Source organism: Tamandua tetradactyla, chromosome 1 (genome assembly GCF_023851605.1).
Source record: "Tamandua tetradactyla isolate mTamTet1 chromosome 1, mTamTet1.pri, whole genome shotgun sequence".
NCBI lineage: Eukaryota > Metazoa > Chordata > Mammalia > Pilosa > Myrmecophagidae > Tamandua > Tamandua tetradactyla.
Window position 1 is genome coordinate 156,395,877 of NC_135327.1, and position 15,712 is coordinate 156,411,588.

The 15,712-nt window shown below is 38.8% G+C and overlaps 1 protein-coding gene across 1 annotated transcript in view; it reads left to right on the forward strand.

Annotated features, from left to right (window-relative positions):
- Positions 1-11,675: 11,675 nt before the first annotated feature.
- CAPZA2 (capping actin protein of muscle Z-line subunit alpha 2) overlaps positions 11,676-15,712 on the forward strand; it is a 95,471-nt gene continuing 91,434 nt past the window's right edge. Inside the window, exon 1 of the mRNA XM_077115132.1 lies at positions 11,676-11,835. Within this exon, the coding sequence (XP_076971247.1) occupies positions 11,797-11,835 (39 nt within the window). The 5' untranslated portion in view covers positions 11,676-11,796. The remainder of the gene's footprint in view (positions 11,836-15,712) is intronic.

Below are 15,712 nucleotides of genomic sequence, written 5' to 3' on the forward strand. Positions count from 1 at the left end.
ATGTAAATGTTCTAAAAATGATCATGGCGATGAGTGCACAACAATGTGATGACACTGTGAGTTACTGATTGTATACTATGAAGGGACTGTATGTGTGTGAAGATTCTTCAATAAAAATATTTTTAAAAATGAAAATAATGACCTATATGGCCACCTTTACTGCAAGTCTTTGTTTCTTTATGTTGCTTTGCACCACTGTCTAGGGTATTTTCCTTTCAGTTTGAAGAATTCCCTTTAGCATTGCTTGTAGGGGCCATTCTAGTGGTGATGAACTCCCTCAGCTCTTATCTGAGAATGTCTTAATCTCTCCCTCATTTTTGAAAAAGAATCTCACTAGATATAAAATTCTTGGTTGGCAGTTGTTTACCTTCAGCACTTTAGGTATTTCAACCCACTGCCTTCTTGCCTTCATGATTTCTGATGAGAAATCAGGACTCCTTTGTACATAACACATTTCTTTTCTCTTACAGCTTTCAAAACTCTCTCCTTGTCCTTTGCATTTGATGGTGTAATCAACACATGACAGGGTATATTTTTCTTCATGTTTATCCCGTTTGGTGTTCTCTGAGCTTCTTGGATGTGCATATTCATGTCTTTTGCTAAGTTTGGGAAGTTCTTTGTTATTATTTCTTTGACTATTCCTTCTGCCCCTTTCTCTCTTTCTTCTTCTTCTGAGACTCCCATAATGTGTATATTGATACATTTGATGGTGTTCTAAAGCTGTTTTAGGCTATTTTCACTTTTAATATTTCTTTTTCCTTTCTGTTCCTCAGCCTAATTTCAATTTTCTTGTCTTTACGTTCACTGGTTCTTTCTTCTGCTAACTCAGTCTGCTCTTGAAACTGGGTATTTTTCCTTTCAATTATTGTGGTCTTCAACTCTAGTAGTACTATTTATTTCCTTTTGACAATTTCTATCTCTTTATATAGATGCTCATATTGCTCATTCATTGTTTTCCTAATGTTCTTTAGCTCCTTCTCTGTACTTTCCTCATCAGCTTGAGCATTTTAAAGATAACTTTTTAAAGACTTTGTTTGGTATGTCCACATTCTTGTCTTCTTCATTGGTGTATTCTATATTTTTGTCCTCTTCCTTTGGATGGGCCATTATTTCTTGTTCATTTGTTTGTCTTGTACTCTTTTATTGCACATTGTACGTTTTAATATTTTAAAATATTCACTCTGCAATTTACTCCCTGGGATGTCTTTTCTTGATTTTTGCAACCAGCTGGTGATAGGACAGAGATTTTCTTCAGTCTCAGCCCTCCTATCAGGAAGCAGTATGCAGTATGCAGGTTTTTCCCTGCCTTTCTGGGCCTTGTCTAGTCCTGGGGTTTTGCTTGTTGTTTCGAGTTCTCGTTTATAGCAGTTTGTTCTCCCTGTTTCCCAAACAAACATCCCTCTCCCAGGTATTTGAAGCCTGCAGGCCTTTGTCCCAGACTGTTTGCTTCTGTAGATTTTTTTACACTCCTTTCATTGTCTCTAGGGACAGGCTTTTGCCTGGAGGGAAAATTCTGAGAGAGGGTCACTCCAGAAAGAAATTTCCCAAGTCAGTCTTTCCCAGCCAAAACAGGGCAGGGATCCACAGAGTGGTTGCAGACCAGATACAAAGTGTCCTGGGGATAGGATCAGGAAGGGTGCCAGAAGTTTCTTTGATGGCTCCGCAAAGCTGAGCTTTACTGGCCTGCCCAGAAAATGCAGCCCTTCATCTAATTATCCCCTGTAGCCCCAAAGAAGCACTGCATCTTAAAATCTCTACCACCTCTGCCACTGTCTGGGGCAGGTTGAAACACTAGCTGCCTCACAGCTGGGTCTTAGTGATCTGAATTCGCTAATCAAAAGCCATGATCAGCAACTCACGGTGTCCACTTCGGTTTTTGGGAAAGATGATTTTTATGTCCCTTTCTGTCCCCAGCAACTAGACAGGGAGTGGACCCCACTATGGCCTGCTGCAAGGGTGGGGGATTGGCACTGGTTGCCACTGTGCACAGAGAGAAAGTTACAGTTCTTTACTATAATTTATCTGCCTCTTCTCCCACTCTTCCCTGGATGCTGTACAGAATTCTTCTGGCCTCTGGCATTTCAAAATCATTTTTCAAACAGTTCCTGCCTGTTTAATAATTGTTTTAGTGGAAGGACTGAGTCTTGGAGCTCCCTACACTGTCATCTCCAGAAGTTGAGTATTTTTACAATGCTTAATATAAATAAAAATAAATATTTTTGGAAATATTTTATTTATTCATTTCTGTTATTACAATGAAGGTAAGTGAATAAGAATCAATTTCCATAAGATTGAATTTAATATAGAAATGCATTATATATTTATAAAGTACATAACATTTATACATCATTTTATCCTCACAAAATATAAGTGAGTTTCCTATTCAACAGGTGATAAAATTGAAGCACAAAGTGATTTAACTAATTGGCAAAAGTCACACAGCTAATTCTCCCATGAGTCAAAATATAGAAATGTTACACTGGAAATATGTTGCCTTCTCATAATGGGAAACTATTCTCTCAAGATGCAGACATTTCTTTCTTCAAAACCATTCAAGACACTCTCTCCTAATGTGTTCTATTTTATATTAATCTCTGTCTTACTGTGTCAAATATTGTGCAATTAGGAAATTGTTTCCTAAAATAAGCCACTCTCCTAAGATGTGGTTGGCATATAAGCTCATAGAAGCAATCACATGTTCACTCATCTTTAGAATCTAGATTTTCTCTAGAAGCATTAAGAATTAGATTAATATTTATAGTCTAATATTACAATATGCATACTTCAGTCATGAGATTGGCAGTGTAGCAGATTATTATGAAATATATAAGACAAGTAGAATTTAAGTGTCTATAGACCTCCACATATTTTCTCATTTGTTCTAAAATACTTCCTTCTTTCATTCCATTGTTTCAATATATTGCATTTAATCTCATATATATTAAGAAAACATTTCTCATTCATGCCGTTAACTTTGTACTCATATGTTTGTTTTGTGGGATCATCATTTTATATCTTAAACTCTATCTTTCCCAACTGGAATGTAAGTTACATTAGGGCATGCGTGATCTCCTGTAATTTAAAAGCCTCTATCCTCCACATTCCTGCTTTGCATTGTGTCAAACCCAATTCAGGTGAGCTCCTGGTTTTACTCTCTCTATTCCTCTCCACAGTTAGTCACTGGCAGAATCAGCCCTACTCTTATTCCAGTACTAATCTTAATAAGGCAAGAATAGACTTAAGACCTTCTAAGTCAATATTTGAGACCTATCTTCAAATCCTGTTTCCAGCCCCCCTTGATGTGGGGCTCCAGGCTTGATAACTTCCTAACTCCAAACAAGAGCGCCAAAGTATCCCATGTGCATAACCTGCCTTAGTCCTACTGCTATTCCCATGGTCCTTATCTGATAACTTCTTTCATAATGTCTCAGTCACTCCCGGGAACAGAGCCATACCTTACCAGTAAACTAGTCCATCCTGCCCTCAACCTCAGCCCTAAGGCAGCCCTTCTCTGCCTCAATTTCTGAGGATTGTAACAAACTAGGGGTTAGTTCCTAATTTGGCAGTCAAGGAAAGGGAAGAAAAGCTATGAGTCCTCCCATAAATATCTGCTTCATTCCTGTCCCAGTGTTTCACTCATCCTGCTTTCTCTGACATTTCTCTATTCTACTAATCCACAAATATTGTCTTCCAAGTAAATTTAGTGTGCCTACCCCCAGGAAGCCATTCTAGCCACAGCCCACCGCCCTCTGGTCCCTCAGTAACTGAATACCTCTATTTTACCATCCCTGAATTCTCTGCTTATAGAAACGCTTTCGAAATTACGCTTGTTAGCATCTTTTTCTATTACTCTTAAGTTTCCTAAATTTGCTTGTGCAATGTTGGCAACTTGCTCCATTAATTACTTATTGAATGAATGATGATCTGTGTATATTTGTAAGACATCATTATGTATGAGCTCAGGAAGCCCAGTGGATCTTATTTCAGTCTGTCATTCCAAAAAAAAATTGAAGTGATAAAATACATATAATGATACACATAAAGGGTACATCAAGGATGAATGATCCATTAACTAAACATTACTCTGTATGTGTGCGTGTGGAGGGGGTGGATGTATATCCATGTGTGAGACTTGGCTCATTCTATTTATTTGTTTTTCCAACTCCTTTAAGCTTAAATGTGTCAAAATGCATTCTTCATTTCCGGTCATTAAACTAATGTTATAGCAAGGTCCCTCTGCAAGGGGTGCCTTGGCAACATCAATTTTAATGAAGCCTCACAGGAGATTCTAATGTGCCTAAGAGCTGAGAACCACTAATATAACTTTTTTGGGGGTGCTTAAACTAAGCACTTCCAAGTTACAATGCAGGAGAGATCCTTAAACAAGGATTTAAGCCAATGCTACCCTACAGAAATATAATACAAGACACAATGTAAGCCTGTACAGGTATCAAAAACTTCCACAACTTCAGACAACAGCTTCTGACACCAACTATAATGGTATCAGCAATTTATCAACTGCAAAGGGCTGCCAAGCACTCAGTCAATTCAATTCTGAATTCCAGAATTCCAGATTCCCAGATTCCATAGGTTAAAAGCAGTTGTCTGCCCTCCAGGTATCAGTCACAAATGAGGAGACGCAGGCCACTGGCACCTCTGACCAACTGGCTAAAAACTTAGAGATTCCCTCTCACCCCCTCAGTGATAATTTGCCAGAAGAATTCACAGAACTTGCTGAAAGTGCTACACTTATGGGGTTATAGTTTTATTATAGTAAACGGCTACAAATAAAAAGAAGCCAAAAGAAAAGATGTACAATTGGGTGTGTCACATCTCTGTGGGGATAATCTAATCAAAATATTCCAACCTACAGTATTGAATCCAGATTAAAAGAAACTGTTCCTCCCACAAGTTTGGATCAGGATTAAAACATGGTTTTCTCGGGCTTTTCAAACCAGCATAGAGTGACTAGAGGGAAGTACCTGAAACTATTGAACTGTGTTCCAGTAGCCTTGATTCTTGAAGAAGACTGTATAACTATATAGCTTTTATAATGTGACTGTGACTGACGTTCCTTCTATCTATGGTATGGACAGATGAGTAAAAAAAAAAGGATAAAGAAATGATAGGGGGAGATAAAGGCCAAAAATTGGGTGGATTGAAATACTGTGGGTCAATGAGAGGGAGGGGTAAGGAGTATGGAATGTATGAGTTCTTTTTATTTCTTTTTCTGGAGTGATGCAAATGTTCTAAAAATGATCATGGTGAAGAATACACAACTATGTGATGATCCTGCAAGCCATTGATTGTATAATATGGTTGGACTGTATGTGTGTGGCTATTTCTCAATAAAATAAAACACATCAAAAAAGAAAAAAAAGAAAAGATACGGCAAGGTTTGGGAGGATCTCAGGCACACGCTTCTGTGTCCTCTCCCGTGGAATCAAAACTCTGGAACAGAGATATGTTTTCTCAGTCATGGCAGCTCTTCAGATATCCGATATCCCGAGTTTCTGTGGACTCTTACTACGTAGGCAAGATTAATATAATCAATGTCCACTTGGTTGAACAAATCTGCAGCCTCCCTCCCCTTCCAGAAGTTGGGGAGGTGGTCTGATATAAAAAGCCTCAATCCCCTAATGCACTGTTGGTCTTTCTGGTGGGGCCAAAACCACCCTAAGACTGCAGCTGTGTCTGGCCTCACCCTATCGTCTGGTTAGCATGAGCTATCAGGTGTGGTCCTAGACCCACCAAGAAGAACAAAAGACACTCCTATCACAGGAAATTCCAAAGATGCAGAGGTTGCTTCCCTGGGAACTGAAGACAAAGAACAGCCAAGCTTTTCATTATACTGCAAAGCCACATATATAATTATAAATTTTCCAGTAGCCACATCAAAAATGTAAGAAGAGACAGGTGAAAATACTTTTAATATAGTTTTATTAATTCAATATTTCATATATTATAATTTCAACATATAATCAATATAAAATATTATCGATAGCTTTTAAATTCTTTTTTCTTAGTAAGTCCTCAAAATATAGTGTGTGTGTATTTTACACTTAGGCATATTCTCAATTTGGAGTAGCCATGTTTCAAGTGTTCAATATCTAGTCTTACTATATCGTAGCAGCATAGCTGTAAGCTAGGTACTTACAATGTCCTTTTGTAACCCTAACTTTAATACCTAATTCTATCATATCCAGTCATATCTGAAAGGCCAGCAGGACAGGTTTCAGGAATCTCTTTTCTTGAGGAACCAATTCTATATGATTTCAATCCAACAAATATAAACATAGTACATGATGGTCCTTATTCTTAATGACGAAACATAACTATCAATATAATATAGTCTCTAACCCAAAGAGCTTGTAAGAAATACAGTTATGATAGTGTTCATGGGAAAAAACACATATCAAAACAAGAATCAATATATGCAAACTTTTGTGAGAACAGTGGCTAATCATCGTTATTGGTTTCCTATTGCTGATGCAATAAATTGCCACAAATCTAGTGGCTTTAAATGACACAAATTTATCATCTTACGGTTCTGGAGTTCAGAAATCCAAAATGGGTTTCACTAAGCTAAAATCAAAGTATCAGCAAAGCTATTTCCCTTCCATTTTCTTGCCTTCTCTGGTTTTTAGGGACCATCCACATTCCTTGCCCCATTTTTAAAGCCAACAATGGCCAGTTGATTTTTTCTCACATCACATCATGTTCCAACCCAGCTCCTGGGTCAGGGCAGCCCAAAGACCAAAGGATACATCAGGCATGGAGTTAGACATGAATTTTATTAGGACTTACGAACAGGAGAGGATCTTCCACAGTGGTGGCTGGCCGTGGAAAATGAAGGTTAGTGCTCTGCAAAAGGTGGGAGTGCCAAAACACTGCTTATAAGGGTTCAGGACAAAGAAATTTCATACGGTATGACACAGTTTCAACAGGGTCACGTGACACAGGGGCTTGGAGTTTTGTTATCAGTAGTCATCAGGGGAGGGGAGTTTCAATGCCTTGTTTACCACACTATCTGTACATTCTTTCCCCTGAGGATGTCTGATGACCTTTAATGTCTGTCCCAGCCATGTAGGCCACTATGTGTAATGACCTGCTCTCAATATGTAGGGGAATCCCTAGCCCTCGATCCCCACACATCACTCTGACATTGACTCTTCTGCCTTCCTCTTCCACATTTAAGGACCTTGTAATCACATTGGCTCACCCACCTAATTTAAAATAATTTCCCTATTTAAATGTCAGTTCACCAGCAACCTTAATTCCATCTGCTATCTTAATTCCCCTTCGCCATGATTCTGACATATTCCCAGGTTCCAGGAATTAGGACATGGACATCTTTGGGAGGCCATTATTCTGTTGACCATAACCTTGAAAGGAAGGAAAAATTCTGACTCCAGAGTAATACCCATTATACCCAACCCCAACCCACGTCTACGGAAAGAAGCTATGGTCAAGATCAAGTCTCTATAAGAAAATGAGAATATAAGGCATTTTCTACTCCCACTTAGTTTCCATTTCCCCTTCTTTTAGCCACACACCCCAATTTTCCTTCCAAAAAGAGCCCTGAAAGAGGCATAAGAGAGAATCATGCATAAGTAGCTGTTCTAGTATACAAGCTGCCAGAATGTGATACACCAGAAAAAGAATGGCTTTTAAAAAGGGGAATACATTAAGTTGCAAGTTTACATTTCTAAGGCTGTGAAAATTCCAAATTAAAGCAAGTCTATAGAAATGTCCAATCCAAGGCATCCAGGGAAAGATACCATGGTTTAAGAGGGCTGATGATGTTTAGGGTTTCTCTCTCAACTGGAAAGGCATATGGCGAAAATGGCAACATCTTCTAACTTTCCCTCCAGGCTTCTTGTTTCATGAAGCTCGCCCAGGGGCATTTTCCTTCTCCCTCTCCAAAGGTCTCTGGCTGTTTGGACCCTCAAGCTTTTTCCAAAATGGTTCTCCCTTAAAGGGCTCCAGTAAGCAACCTCACCTTGAATGGGCGGAGACACATCTCCATGGAAACCATCTAATCAAAAGTTACCACCCACAATTGTGTGGGTCACATCTCCATGGATAATCAAAAAAGCTCCCACCCAGCAATACTGAATAAGGATCAAAAGGACATGGCTTTTTTGGGGTACACAACAGATTCAAACCAGCACAGTAGCTTTGTGTGTTCCACTGGCATGTGCATATGAGACAGTGGCCAAGGTTTGTTTTCAAGGTTGGTAGGAACAAACTATAAAGGAAATATATTCAGGTGAAGGAGATGCTTCAGTAATTCTTGGTAGCTCTAGAGTAATTCATGTCATAACTTCTCCAGGGGTGGCACTTAGCAGGGACCTTTTCAAAACTAACTGAGGAAATGGACAAAAGTAAGACACACTTACTCAAATATAAGGAACCAATAGTTCAAGCAATTATTTTATTTAGAAAGACAATTGTTTTTCAAATATGCATGATTTTTTCACACCTCTCCACTGCTATAAAAGACATTATTTGACATAATAATGTCATGTCAACGTGAGCATGATAGTAACAAACAACCAGATATCAGTTGTCTAACACCAGTAATTTTTTTCAGAAGTCAAAATTTTAAACTGAAGGTATTAGTTTTCCAGTGCAGATATTGAACTAAATAGTGTCTTACAGATGTTTGTATCTTGTGTAACCATTTAATGGTCAGTCAACATTACCTATTGGGTACCTATCATCTTATATATTACATTATTATTTGTATTACATGTTTCCATTATATGATGAAAAAGAAACATGAGTCTTACCGTCAGGACACTAGGGTTCAAAATAATATCCACTAGACGTGTGATTTTGGTCAAGATATTTAATTTATCTGAGGCTCAATTTGCTGGCCTAAAGATAAGAGGGTGGTACTAGATGAACCCAAAGAATGTGATTCTAGGAAATTAGGTAACCTCTGACCTTGGAGAGCTTTAAACCTACTTGAGGACATAGAGCACATCCATAGGAAAAGAGATCAAAACAGTTACAAGTAAGTTAAAAATAATCACTGCCAAAGGAAGAACTTAAAAAAAAAATCAGATTCTGGTGCTGTTAATTGGGAAGACTAAGATCACTTTGTTAATCAATAAAAGAAAGGTGAGTTTCGAAAATTAAATGAGAAAAAGGTAGGTAACGCTCACTCAGTATGTAAAATTGAGCATGGGAAGAATATTTGTTTCTTTTTTCATCACCAAAAAGTGCTAATTTTCAAAAATGCCAGTGCAATTTCTTTTCAAAGTCTTATAAAGGTCATTCTATATTTATGCCCACTAAATGTAACTGCCTGAAATCTTTCCAGGATTCCTGAGTTACTTGAATTCTATAATTCCTCTTGAACTCTATCAAGAGGGTGACATCGAGAGGTTACTGAAAAGATGATTAGAAATCATACATACTTGCTGGCTGTGTCACCATGGGGAACCATGTAAAGTATCACCAAGGTTACCACTATAAACATGACTCAAATTATTGAGAAACACTACCAGATTTGGGTGAGGTTTTTAAAGGAAGAGAATGGCCAATTAATGAAGCAACAATGTTTACTGAGTATACATTTGTACAGATTATTGATATAAGGGGTTGCTAAGTAAACAGAAAAAAACCTGAAATTAAAAAAAAAAACAAAAAAACCCAGAAGTACTGTTGAAGTAGAAGGTGGCAGATGAATAGAACTGATAATGTGATAGAATAATCTAATTGGGGAAGAGTGCCCAGATTTTAAAGAGGGAGAAAGAAAATTCTTGCAGTGGAAATAAAATGAAAGATAGAATAAGATGCCTGGATTCTATCCCAGTTCTGCCACTTGGAGCTGTGCAACCTTGGACAAATCGTCTAGCCTCAGTTTTCTGCAAAACGGGTATTAATGCTGAATAATCAATGAAAATAAAACACTTTTAATGCTGAATAATCAATGAAAACAATGCCTTGCAAACTGTAAAACAGTAAACGTCATTTATTTACATCCAGTGATGTCCCTGGCCAAACTGCATGGCTTATGCTCTTTCACTTCTCTCTACCTTTTAGCCTCAACAGGATGCCTGCTTTTTTTTCCTGCAGATGTCAGCATTTTTTCTTTTCCTGTTCTTTGCCCAGACTGTAAACCTCTCAATATTATGGCCCCTGTTTGCTTTGCATTTACAAGTAATATTCATACTATGAACACTCCGTAAATTACTTAATAGTAGCGTCTTGTATCTGTACAGTTATTTGAACTCTTTAACGTATTCTCATGCAGCTGTCAGATTCATCTTGCTAGGCTATTTCTGATCAAGTCATACCAGTTCACAAAAGTTACCAACAGCTTTTCATTTTCTACTGAATAAAGTTCTAACTTCCATCTAAATTCTAAGGCCTTGCTACTTAAGGTGTGGTCCATGGAGAAGCAACATTGACATCAGCTAGAAGCTTGTTAAAAATGCAAAATCTCGAGTTCAAACACAAAGAATCAGCAACTGCATTTCAAGATTCCCATTTGATTAAGAGGCACTGGAGATGGGCAAACAAGATCCTTAACCCTTTAGCAAGAGCCTCCTTTCCTGCCTTATTTGTTTCAACTTTGATTAAATATACTGAACTTTCAGTTACCTAGAGTTACTTACTAGCTCCCCTACATACTCTAGGATTCCCCTATTTCTTTGTCTTTGCTTATTGTCTCTTGTATTTTGAATCCCTTTTCCCTACAGCACAAGTCTTAATTTTCTCCAGCCTTTAAGGTATAGCTGTTAGCAAAATTATCGTGTCCATGATATAGTCCCTAATCTTGCCCTCTACCAGAAGTGATTTATTCTGAATCTTCCATAGAATTTTATTGGTAGCATTTTGTACTGCTATTATTTGAGTCCACCTTCACTCTCTTGCTAAACTTGAAGCCTCAGGAGCAGAGTTGCCAGATTAAGCCAATAAAATTAAGGATGCACAGTAAAAATTGAATTTCAGAAAAACAATAAATAACTTTTTAGTGTATGTCCCCAATGCTTCATGGGCTATACTTTAAAAATGTTGTTTATCTGAAATTCAAATTTATTGGGTGTCCTGTATTTAATTTGGCAGCCTATTCAGGAGTGTAGGACTCACCTCTAACATAATTTTGTATTCCCTGAGACTACAGTCAGTGCCTTCCCAAATGCTCAGTGTATGTTTGCTTAATGAATAGAAACATTGCAATTCCTTGAGAATAGGGCTTTCTATGGTTTTGTTTAACATTTTATATGCCTAGAGACCAACACAGTACCTGGCACACAATAAAGGAACAATAAATATTTGTTGAATGAATGAAAAAAATAAATGTATTATGAGCAACCTTCCAGTTATGGACCGGGTTGTGCCTATTATTAAAGCTAAATAATCATTAAAAAAAAATAATGCTTAAAAAGTTTCTTTCGTACGCTTTTTCACATTTTGGCTGGCAGAGTTCAGCACTTGAGGGGAACATAATCAAGGGCTCAGAATGTACTCGTTGCAGGATGGGCCCATATGGTCACTGGTGAGGAAAGAAGCCTGCACTCACGAGGCTGACAAGCTTGCAGCAGGCGGCGGTAGGCGTCTCCTTCCCCCTCCCTAGCCTACGAGGCGCCCGCGCATGCGCGACGCTGCGCTCCTTCCCCGCGGGCCGGGTTGAGGGAGGCTGGGCTCCGCGGCGCGTGCGCGGCGGCCTAGGCGCCGGGCTCCTCCCTAGGCGGGGGCGCGCGGCGCGGAGGACTGCACCGAAAGGGGGAAGTCAGGTGGCTGCTGCCGCCGCTACCGCGGTTTGTCGCCAGAAGGAAGATGGCGGATCTGGAGGAGCAGTTGTCTGATGAGGAGAAGGTAGGAGCCGCGGGGGCGACGGAAGCCATCCGTCCAGGAGCCAGCAGAGGCCGGGCCTGTCAGTCCGGAGTCTGGTGGCTGGGCAAGGGCATTGGCCATCGGTCTGTGCCCTCCGTGCCCTTCCTCTCCTCTTTCCTCCCTGCGCTCCTGTGCCTGCCCCTGTCAGTCACTGGAGGCCCCGCGCGGGAGACAGACCTTTGCCTGGCCTGATCGTTCCGCTCCTTCTAGGGTGTGCGCTCCGAAAATAGGAAGCAGGATCCGGGCGGTGGCGGCGGCGCTGGGAGCTGCGGGCGGGTGCGCGGGCGGAGGGCGGCGCCGCCGGGGCTGTGGACCCGGGTGGGAGTCGCGGGGCCCTGGCCTGTGTGGGGACTGCATAGGGGTCTGCGTTCAGACCCAGGAGCGGCCCAAGAGCAGTTCCCAGCCCTACAGCCGGGCCTTACAGAGTAGCGAGGGGTGAAGGCTAAATGGAAAAAAAGTCTCCTACGAAGCAAACCTCCTTTCTCCCTGCTGCCCAAAGCAAATGCTTCCTTTCTGGGCCCTCTGCTATTTTTTTTTTTTTTTTCCTTCCCATTCCCTGTGGAGGTTTATTGTTGGTGTTTTTGTTGTTGTTTGTCTTTTCTTTTCTCTCTCTCTTTTTTTCTTTTCTGCTTTAGCTGTAGCCTTTGCAGCTCCCGTGTTCCCTGGGAGGCAGCGGAGTTGCTCCTAAAAAGATTTCGACACCCCCACCCCCATAGTTGGTTCCTGGCCAGGTTGACGAGAGCCCTCCTAGGGACTGATCTGGTGGCACCCCGTCTTCCTGCTGGTACTTATTCCGAAAGGGAAAGATTCTACTGTGTATGAAATGTGTGACAAATGCAACCAGATGAGCGACTAAGTTCTCAGGCAGACATTTATAATAAGAAATCTGATCATTGAACTAGTTCTCTCATTCACTCTTTGCTTTGGCTACTGTGAGGCCCATTCTCCCAAGTGGGGATGGGGGTGGGAGGGGACTCTAAATTTTGAGTATTGAGAGAATCTTGACGTTTCTCATACCCAGTAGTAGCTGACATAACAGATCAATAAAGTAGTTAGAATTTTCGAAATGTCCGCTTTTATCAATGCTTCATTTTTAAGTTTCGAGGCAGTTAACAGCCATGCAGTTGCATTGTGGTATTTAAGAAATCCTAAAGTAGGGCTAAGGATATTTTCATTTGGAACTCTGCTCCATATGTTTTTATATCTTTGTATCCTTGTGTCGAAATGTAATGTTCTGTCTCCCTTCCGGTGTGAACATGCAGAAGTCTGCCTCATCTTCATTTTTGGAAATCTTTGTTTCTCTGTGCTCTGTGGTGGAAATGATGATCAAACCCAACAAAATGGAGAGACAACAATTCTCCATAATCCTTCATCACTTTGTAGGCAGATCTCTATCCACAGAAGTTGCTGTGCAGGATTCACATTTGTGTCATTGATAAATAGTCATAAGTTGGTAATTGAAAATACACTTATATGCATGTTTCAAGTCATGTAGTGCTAAAATGCTTTTTTTTTTTTTTAAAAGATTGTCACGTTTTTATTTTACTGTTCTTAAGTGGTGCTCAGTAGCTCAAGTGGCTAGAAATCTAGCTGAGGAGAAAGTACTTGGTGTGGGAGTTAATACAGAGCCATGTGTTGCATAGAACTAAACTGCTGAAGTTTTTTGAAAATGAAATGATGAGATTCTTTTATTATCTGACACTTTTAGGGCACTAAGCTCTGTAAAGAGTGGGGTCTTACTCTCTAATCTTACCTAGCACAATATTTTATGAGTAGATGTGTGAAAATTCCAATTTGAAGGAATTTTGTGTTTTTGTTTTTTGTTTTTGAGTTTTGGAAGAATGTTCTGTAGGTATTTCACATATGAATTTTATTATTTTATTTACTAACTTAAGAAAAACACTGTCCAAATTTTTGGGCTAAATTTAAGTAACTGATTGAATGAAAATTTCATTCTTGTTACTTTAAGTTACCTAAATGTCTTTTTATCGGGGAGGAGGTTATGGGTCATAAATGGAGAGGATTTAAAAGTAGTATTTTTGAACTAACCGTTAAATCATGTTACCCTTTCTGCCATCTTGTTTATAATTTTTCATAAATAAAATTTTAATACTTTCAAGCTTTTGGAATTCCCATTATCAATTGCATATATAAGGAAGGGAAGCTAAAATTTATGTAGTGCTGTACAGTAAGCCTGGTTCAGTTAGGCAATACATATATTACTTAATTTGTTGTAATTTTGAGGTAGGTATTATAACTGTTCCATAGATAAGTAAAGTGAAATTTCAAAAGCTTTAATTCTACCCAAAGACGCATAGATAGGAAGTGGCAGAAGTGATGTTTTTAAACCCAAATTTATCTGAGTACGAAGTTTGAGTTTAAGTACTCTCTCCTTAAATGGCATTATGCTGCCTCAAACAGTTGATTATAGGGCCTTCTTTTGGGTTTGTCTCTTGTTTTTAATTTGTTGGCAACATACTTCAAGAAAGGAAAAACAATGATTCTTTTTTGGTTTTAGTAAAAATTTTAAACACTAAAATTAAAGTGTTGCATTCTAAACTTAATTTGTGTTATTATCACTTTAGGGCAAAGTTTATTATTAGCGTATTTTAAAGTTTTATGCTATGTCTTATGGCAGAAAGCATTTTAGAAACTAATCTAGAATAATATCTTTACTTTTTTTCACTCATGCATGTTTGCTTTTCAGTTATACCACAGTGAAATGCAATGTAATCTTTTCATCTTTGATCACTGGATTAATAGGAAATAAGTCTGTGCTGAAGAAGCACAGAGAAGTTCTTTAACATTATTCATTCGCAGTAGCATGTCCCACGGACTTTTTAACATAGTTATAGAAACTTTCGGCCAGAAACAGTTCAAGTTTTCCATTCCTGGTCTAGTTATATTGTACAGAAAAGCATTTTACTAGATTTGAAATTCATAAAATAAAGACCATTACCAGACCTCTCTCTACATGAGAAGATTCAGGAAGTCACTACAAACTCTAAAATGAAGACAGTCATTGGTTGGAAAAGATGTTTTTTTTTTCCTGAAACACCTCCCATGTTCCTCCAGTGACTTGAGTGATGTTCATGTGGCTAGAACATACCTTAAACTTTGTGGAAGTTTCTCAAGTCCATGACTTTAGCTTTAACTTCTCTCTTGAGCACTGGTCACTGAAGACTGTTAATGAGATATGCTTAGGTAGAACCAACTCCTCCACCTTCCCCACCTACAAAAGGGGATAGAAATCTCTCTCTTGCTCATTTTCCTCTTAATTTCTCTATTCCCATTAGCCCTGTTGCTCAGGTTTTTAACTTCAGCTTTACTTTTTTACCCTGTGCCCTGTACTTTACAGTCAGTTTCTAAATTTTGTCACTTCTATCATCAAAATGTCTCTTATACAAGTAATTTATTTCTTGCTTGAAAAGTGAATTCATTTATATTAATATTTGGTTTATTACCTCTAAGTTAACCAGATAATTTTTATTATTTGGTAATCAGTATTTTAGTGTACAAATGGAATGCCAATTGATTGTACTTATTCTGGGATAGCACAGATAAGGAAGAAATAAATTCAAGAGAAGAAAATAAGGTTAAAAAAATGAAGTTCTAGGCTAAATCTTCAAATTTCCTTATCTAAGCCATGCTTTCATTAGCCATTTCTCTGCTCTCAAAACTTTTAGTGGCTGAATCCTCTCCTGCCTTTACAGGGAAACCCAACTCTTGAAAGTGATATTTATGTCTTTGTATTCCATTCTAATCTAGGTAGATTTGTCATTTTAGATGCATACTGTTATTTAATCATGCTGTGAATTCAAAGAGACCTGCATTATAGTGCGTTTCTAGCACTTTGGAC